A 7,610-nucleotide genomic window follows, 5' to 3' on the forward strand; every position below is an offset into this window, starting at 1 on the left:
ATGGCGGAAGCGAACATGAAGCTGCGCTGCGGTGTGTACGGCGAAGGGAGCGTCTTCTCCGTTGAAATCACGCTCGATGCAAAAGTGAGCGCTTTGCAGGCGAAGATCGCTGGTATCTTGAGCACCGAGCAGCACACTGTTCCTCCGCGGTTATTGACTCTGTACTTGGCGAGGAAGAAGGGGGAAACCACGTGGATGAAGCACGACCACACGGTGATAGACTTCTTGCGAAGTGGTACCAGCACCGAGTATGAAGAGATGCGTTCGTCTTCGAGGCTCAAAAAGAAGGAGTTGCTTGGATCGAGTTTCACGCCCGGAGATGAAGAGATTCAGGTGCTGGTGGCACTTCCTCCTGATCAAGCTGCGGTGACGATGGTTGACCGAGGCTGGACAGCCAAGTGGGTGAACGAGTTCCGCAAGAATCAGCTCGCACCACATCAGCTTCCTCGTTTGGGTGAGCTTGCAGATTTTATTGATAACGAACTACCGGGAAAAATCACGTTGCATCAAGAGATTTACGACACCTGGATCACCAAGATGACCTCCCAATCTCCCGAGCTGATGGCGAAGTTATTCAAAATTGACAACTTGAAGCAGTGTGTGAACTTCCTGTTCCGGATTGGAAGCCGTATTGTGTATGCTACGGATCCTGGTGACACTAAGAAGTCGTTCATCTCGTTTTGGGACGACTTGATTCGCAATGTTTTGAACTTCGTGCTACACGACATCGGTAAGAGCGTCCGGAATTCAAGTCGATCAGCATCAACAGGATCAAATCGGCCAGATTACCTTTTCATTGTGGACTCGGTGTGCGTGTTTTGCGGTGAGGAAAAGGCCCCTGGAGAGCAGTTGGAGACACCACGACGCGAGTTAGTTGAGAAGCTTGTTTGGAGCTACGGTGACGCACCATATTTGTTCGGATACGCAGCCGTTGGCTATGAAGCCAGATTGTATGTTATCACTCGTGTGCACGATGACGTGGACGCAATGGAGTTGGGAGTATTTGATCTCAAACATTTGGAAGGACGATTTCGTTTGCTGCTGGCAATTCTGAACGTCGCACGATTGTTGCGGAGCCTTGCGAGTGTGTGTCCATAAAGCGCTCGAGATGAGTACAAGAAGCTGTCCCGTGATTTTGGAGTCAGAGTGTTACTCGAACCATCATGTGTTGTCAAGTGTTTGTTTTCCAGAAGCGCTATTTCAACGAGCAAAGGACCATATTGAAGCGGTCTACAAGGTGTTGGAAGAGCACGCCATCCCGAACGTTGATCGTCTGGATCATGCAGACCAGAATGCAATGTGATTGATATTCAAGCCACGTGGCCAAGAAAAAAGACCAGCAATTATTGTGGAATTGTTTCACGCGCTCGCAAATGTGTTGCAAGCATTGGTGAAATTGCATGCTGCTTCGTGGAGCAATCGAGATATTCGATGACCGAATGTTACAGTATCAAGAGTCGCGATGCCGATAATTCGTTGTTCCTGATAGATTTCATGAACGCCTCGCGAAGTCCACAGGCTTCCCCAAGCGGCAACCACCTGAGTCAAGCCGAACACGCCCCCGAGATCTTCAGCGATGGTAATCACACCACTACTGTGGACGTATGGTCTGTTGGGAGGCTGATCCAAACTTGCGGAGATGTTGTGTACGGGAGCTGGTATGACACAGGAAGAGAAAGGACACAGTTCTTGGAGCTGCTGATGCATAACGATCCGTCCAAAAGACCCACAGCAGTTGCAGCACTCGATCGACTCCGTCAGCTTGACCAAGAATACTTGAAACGGCAAAACCGGAATGGACGAAAGAAAAAGCAGAGGCGGAACTAGCTCGATAAGTCGAATAATAATTTTGGATGTTGAGTTCCGAGGTTCCAAAACCGCCTTCCGAACCGGTTCCAAAATGATGTCGTACTTACTAGAGCTGCTGTTGTGCTTCAATTCTGTAGCCAATTGCAATTATTTGATGAATTGGGAGAGCTCGGGTTCCAACATTTTCGGAACCAAATTTTAATAACTTGAAGGGCTGTGGTTACATTAACATCTTCTGTTGGTGCTCAGGTTCCGAGTCCCTATACTTTAAACTAGCCGACCGCCGCCGCTACGCGGCCGTAATTTATTTTTGGCCGCAGATGCTCCGGCCTTTCCTGCCTTCGCTTCGCTTTGGCAGGGTTATAACCCTTTTTACACCACCATTTGTTTATTGATTATCCTTAAATATTCCCTTAACCCATTTATCGGCTACTTGCATTCAACCCTACAAATTACTTATCATTTCATTACAATACTAGCCGATCGCCGCCGCTTCGCGGCGGTAATTTATGTTAGGTCGCAATGGCTAAGGTCTTTTCCGCCTCGGCTTCGCTTCGGCGGGATTATACTCTTTTCAAACCACCAGTTGTTTATAGATTACCCTTAAATATTTGCTTTGACCCATTTATTTAATTTAAGCCTACAGTTACTTATCACTTGAATACACTATATATAAAGTCTAATATTAGATTAGTGTAATCCATAGGTATAAAGGTGTTTTTATGGCCTCCTGCTTATAACAACGCCAACACGTTTAAATTTCTATCATTCATTGTATTATACTTTTTATTAACGAATATTTAGTGATAGTCTCGTGCATTAACATTATTACGATACGTTTTGTGGTTTTTATATTAACTACTTTATGATCTTGCAGTGTGCAGTCTGAAGTGTTTCCTCAGTTCGTAGTACTGTTCAGACACCACTCCACCAAAAGGGAATATATTTGCTGGTTTTGTTTCCATGTTAGTATCGCTGTTTCATGCCGCCTTGTATTTATGTAGAATATTTCCCAAATTAACCCCCCGAGAGCGTATTAGACACGATTGCATAAAAAGTTTATCATGCATTAGACATGATAAGGAAATAGAAATATATTTAGTATTGAAGTATACAAACCTTCTGTCAACTAGGGGGAGGTGTTGCTAAAGCAGACACGAACTAACGTACAAAAACATGCAAGCGTCTGTTCATAGAAGCGTGCACTTTTAATTTTCTAAATTCAATTGACAGAGTATTTGAAAGAGCGCCAGTTCCCGCCATAAGGGATTAGAGGTCACTCTCGGAAACCACTCGTTTGCTGGCATTCTAGAATTTGACACGGAGGGGAAGATGGCGGCAGCATTTAGAGCTGTGTGGTCCCAGCTACTAAAAGAGGGGTGGAAATCCAGCAGGCCTAGGGGGTTGGAGACCGGCTATGCCTTTTTCGACCCGGCAAGATGAAGGCAGCTGTACGGGGCGTTGATTATTTTGTACGCGGAGAGGAACTGCTGAAGTATCTGGACAGGCTAGCTCTCGGTAATTGGACGCATATGCTTATTGTCTTATTCTAACTTGCTTGTGATTACAGAAGAATTGAAGCAGAAGCAGAAGAAGGCAACGGTCCACACTCTCCTACCAGCATCGTCTTCTACCGGCGGAGGAGCTGGTACGTGTTTCGCTCGCTAATCATGTATAATACCTTCTAAGAAACTATTCCTATCATGTACAATATAACAGGAGGTGGGGAAACCTCAAGTATGCCTGCTAACGACCAGGCTGACAACCTTATCAGAGCAGAGCAGCATTCAGGGGTGGTGCTGAGGATATCTGGTGGTACGTTGAAGATGTGAAATCTATCCTGTATTGTTCACTTCTTACTGGGTCTGTAACATCTATTATACAGGAGCAACGACTGAGAAACTACTCACACCGAATGGAGGAACGACAGACACCCAGAATAATGATTCCGAGACGGTGCAGCTGCAGCAACAGGGTAAGTCCCTTATCGGATGCATTATGGCTGAAGTATTCCTTACACGACTTGTGATGATGAAGTAGCTGATGCAGATGTTCCCAGCACCAGCGCAACTTGAACGCAGAATTTGCTGAAGTGGCCTCTGACAGTAGTACTGGGTATACGGGTAGACTCTGCCCTACACACCACATATACACGACAGTAACTCGAGCAGCGAGACGGAAGCTGCTTATGACCAAAATGACACCAATCGCTCCGACATTTCTTCAGGTACAATATCATGTATTATACACGATATGGATACATGATATATATACTAACATGTATTACTGCTCTAAAGACACCGACATCAACGTTACCAGAGCTCACGACAGCTTGGACGACTACATGGCCTTTAACTCAGACGGGGAAACCGATGATGGCTTCGATAACAACGATGACAAGTTGAACTTTGAGGCACTGGATTCATACGATGACGACGATATCGCCCCTCATGACGTGATGTTCGGGGATGAACTGCTGGCTGCTGTTGGTGGTATTGAGGGGATTTTAGCGGACGTTTTGGGTCAGAGGAATAAAGCCCATATTCTTCGTGAAATATCAAACAGCGGGTGGTCTGATGCTTAATCTCAAGACCCCTATCCCTACATGGATGAGCCGTATGAACCCCGACCGGCCAATTCGATGTATAACGATTATCCTGGTCTGTACGATGGAGACTACGGACCAAACGCGGAGGTAGTCGCTGCCGCATCCACTCCGATGACCAGTTTATTCTTCTTCATGATCCCGCGGTTTTTAGGAGGATATTGCCCTGGCCAGTGAAGAGTATTTTCACGAGAAACTAGACGAGCGCGTTGACGTGCAGTACGAATGGTAGCTCGCCCGTGAAAAGAAGAAGCCCATGATTCGACGTCAAAATAAAGCGGAGATACGCTCAAAATTGCTGAAGCTACCCCCAATTACTGCTATAGATATTTGCGTGTTTATTGAGCTGCTAGTAGCTCGGACCACATCCTCTAGCAAGGAGAAGATTCAACACCACTGGAAAACTACTGACGAAGGAGGAATCCCACGTGGATGGATGCTTTGGGAAATACATGTCCCGCGATCGTTTCGCACATGTTGCTCGCAATCTACACTTCAGTAGCGATCATGATAGACGTGCTGCTGGCGATCGTGCTTGGAAGCTTAGACCGATCATCGACGAGCTACAAACTCGGTTTCATGAAGGCTACATCCCCCACCGATCTTGGCTTTTGATAAAGCCATGCTTCCATCGAGGTCATCGTTCAATCGAATGCGGGTATACATCAAAGACAAACCACACAAGTATGGCACCAAGCTCTTCATGCTGTGTTGTTCCTACACAGCTTACTGTATCCGGTAAGTTGAGCGTGCCTCACATGGCACGCTTTTTTTTTTGTTGAAATGCTAAGTTTTTTTTATCGTGTCTAATACAAAAATGTGATTTATTATCGTGTCTAATACAGGTTCGAAGTGTATCTGGGCAAAGCTGAAAAGGTGGGAAGCGTTGTTGCTAGGGATGAAAGGACGGGACCCGTGGCAGTTGTGAGAAACTTACGTGCTCTGTTCGGTGATGTGCCAGCAGACCAGAAGCGCTTGGTGGCCATGGATCGATTTATACGTCCCTCCCCTCGCCTTGGAGTTTCTCAAGATGGGCTTTTATGGCATTGGAACAGTACTGGCTTTTCGGCTGGGTCTAAGTGCTCAAGTACGTCCTATCAAGAAAGAAAAAAACTCGCCCGGACAGTATTGAGCGCGGGACTTTACGTTCGAACAGCCGAAGCTTGTTACAAACATGACATTGGTGAAGTGGTGAGACAATCGACCTGTATACATGCTGTATGTTGGCGGGACTACTGAGCTGGACCGAGTTGTCCGACGGGCGAACGTTGTTTCAGGAGGCGAAGGCATGACGATGGTCGTCAGACTGTCAGGAGGACCTAGCGCCCGGGTTCATGACAATTTTTACGATTTCTAAGGGAAACTATCTTATCCATGGTGTTCCTGATCAAACGCCAGGTGTGTGCTATCGCGCTAGTAGGAAGGGGTGGATGACACAGAAACTATTTTGAGAGTATCTCAAGGAAAGACGAGCTATGCGTGCAGACCCTCGTGGGCAGAAGAAGACTATTTATCTCGACAATTGTTCGGGTCATCTTGAAGCGAACGAGTGCTCCTCTGAGCTCAAAGCTATACACCCCCAAAAACATTTTCACTTTTGTGTGTCAGACTATGTTTTAATTCATAAGTAGTCTTAGTCAATAAATAGTCTGAGTCAGACTATATACAGTTAACAGACTTGAAAACCATAAACACAAAATAGGCTCGGTAAGACTAATTACCGTAGACAGTGTAGTTGTGAGTACACATGAACTACACTGGAAAGACGTATCGTCACCGGTGACCTTCTCCATGAGCAGTGAACACACTTTGCATGCTCTCAGAGGACGTTTTCGACTTCCATCGGTGTTGCCCTTCCTCGTTTCATCTGTCTGTACGGGCATGTGCTCTGAGCTGCCTCCTCCACGGTGTCTAGTCGGAGTTGCGTTCTGCACACGCGTCCCCTGGAGCTCCACCCAATCAAAAGCGGTAATTTGGCTCAGTTCAAGGTGCAGCTGGTTCATGAAGCCAATGTGCGTCATCTTGGTATTGTTTGCAGCGTTTCGGGCGCGGTTGAAGACTATAAACGCGTTCACTATCGCAAGATCGACGAAGCCTAGGAAGAGGCTTTTGTAGTATTTCTTGAATCGAACTGTTAGCTGAAGAGAGTACATGCAGCATGTATAAGACACGATAAGTTTTCACAATAACAATATTATACACGATAAGGCTTACCTTTGGAGACGGAGTTGGTCGTGTACGTCGACACTCCCATGTACGTTTGGTCATCTTTCAGGAAGCTGGGGCAAGCAACTTCCTCCTGATCGCCTGTCCTCGAACCGTCCATATTCGCGTTGAAGATACAAGACACAAACGACTGAGCCAAATTCACGAATTGTAATACTTGTACTACATGTTATGATTTATGTTTTAGAATTGTTGACTACGACCTCACCATCAAAGTGCGCGCGGTGTTTGTTTATAATTTCTCGAAGACGAAGGTAAAGCTGATCAATAGACGATGTCCCGTCAATTCCGAGCGACAAACCGCACCGTATCATTGCCTTCCGCGCGTAAGACATACCCTTCTTGTCGTTTTGAAGGTTTACGGCTTTGACAGCATCAGCAGCAAGTTGCAGAAAGAACCTTTTACCTGGGTTTTGAAGCTTTCCGGACCATGAACCATCCTTTCGGATCTTGTTTTGCCAGCGGTTATCCCTGATAAACTCCAACTTTTTCTCGTTCCATTTGGCTTTCCAAGCGTCCTTAATCTTGGAAATTACAAAGGAGTCCGCTGGTTGACAGAGATCCGTAGCGTTGGGTGGAAAGAACTTGAGATCCGAGTACTGAAATTGCCCATTCCTTGCATATTTTCTTGATATTCTTCTTATCTATCGATTCGTAGAAGTTAATCATCTTTCTGTGATTGTATATACAAGCAACCAAAAATGTCTTTACCACCGAGTATAAACAGCCTTATATTCAAGAGTTCTTTCTTCCTTGGATCTAATGATTACTTGACAATCGCCACGGCCGATAAAAGATACCAACAGCTTAGTGGAACTGGAATCTTTAGTTCACTATCGGTGGCAGGAGCTCTCGACTGTGGATCGTTAACAATTGGTGGATCAGCAGTAGATCTCAGTTTATTGTCTGGTATCACAGCTGGAACAGTTACAGCATCAAAGTTAGTTATGGTCGATGCGAATAAAGACAT

The 7,610-nt window shown here is 45.9% G+C and overlaps 3 protein-coding genes across 3 annotated transcripts; 2 read left to right on the forward strand and 1 right to left on the reverse strand.

The window, feature by feature from the left end:
• Window positions 1-1,303, forward strand: PPTG_01111 (hypothetical protein; the record flags this gene model as incomplete). Its single annotated transcript, XM_008892707.1, has 2 exons — window positions 1-1,084; window positions 1,191-1,303. 2 exons carry the CDS (start codon window positions 1-3, stop codon window positions 1,301-1,303), a joined length of 1,197 nt encoding a protein of 398 aa, XP_008890955.1.
• Window positions 1,304-3,248: 1,945 nt separating this feature from the next.
• PPTG_01112 (hypothetical protein) lies at window positions 3,249-4,646 on the forward strand (the record flags this gene model as incomplete). The annotated part of the gene is made up of 7 exons (XM_008892708.1): window positions 3,249-3,327; window positions 3,380-3,457; window positions 3,529-3,624; window positions 3,695-3,784; window positions 4,107-4,331; window positions 4,401-4,504; window positions 4,569-4,646. The coding sequence occupies 7 exons, from the start codon at window positions 3,249-3,251 to the stop codon at window positions 4,644-4,646; spliced, it is 750 nt and encodes a 249-aa protein (XP_008890956.1).
• Window positions 4,647-6,051: 1,405 nt separating this feature from the next.
• On the reverse strand, window positions 6,052-6,740 carry PPTG_01113 (hypothetical protein; the record flags this gene model as incomplete). The annotated part of the gene is made up of 3 exons (XM_008892709.1): window positions 6,052-6,063; window positions 6,136-6,545; window positions 6,629-6,740. 3 exons carry the CDS (start codon window positions 6,738-6,740, stop codon window positions 6,052-6,054), a joined length of 534 nt encoding a protein of 177 aa, XP_008890957.1.
• Between the last annotated feature and the right edge of the window lie 870 nt (window positions 6,741-7,610).

Source organism: Phytophthora parasitica (assembly GCF_000247585.1).
Source record: "Phytophthora parasitica INRA-310 unplaced genomic scaffold supercont2.1, whole genome shotgun sequence".
In the NCBI taxonomy this organism is placed as follows: Eukaryota; Oomycota; class Peronosporomycetes; order Peronosporales; family Peronosporaceae; genus Phytophthora; species Phytophthora nicotianae.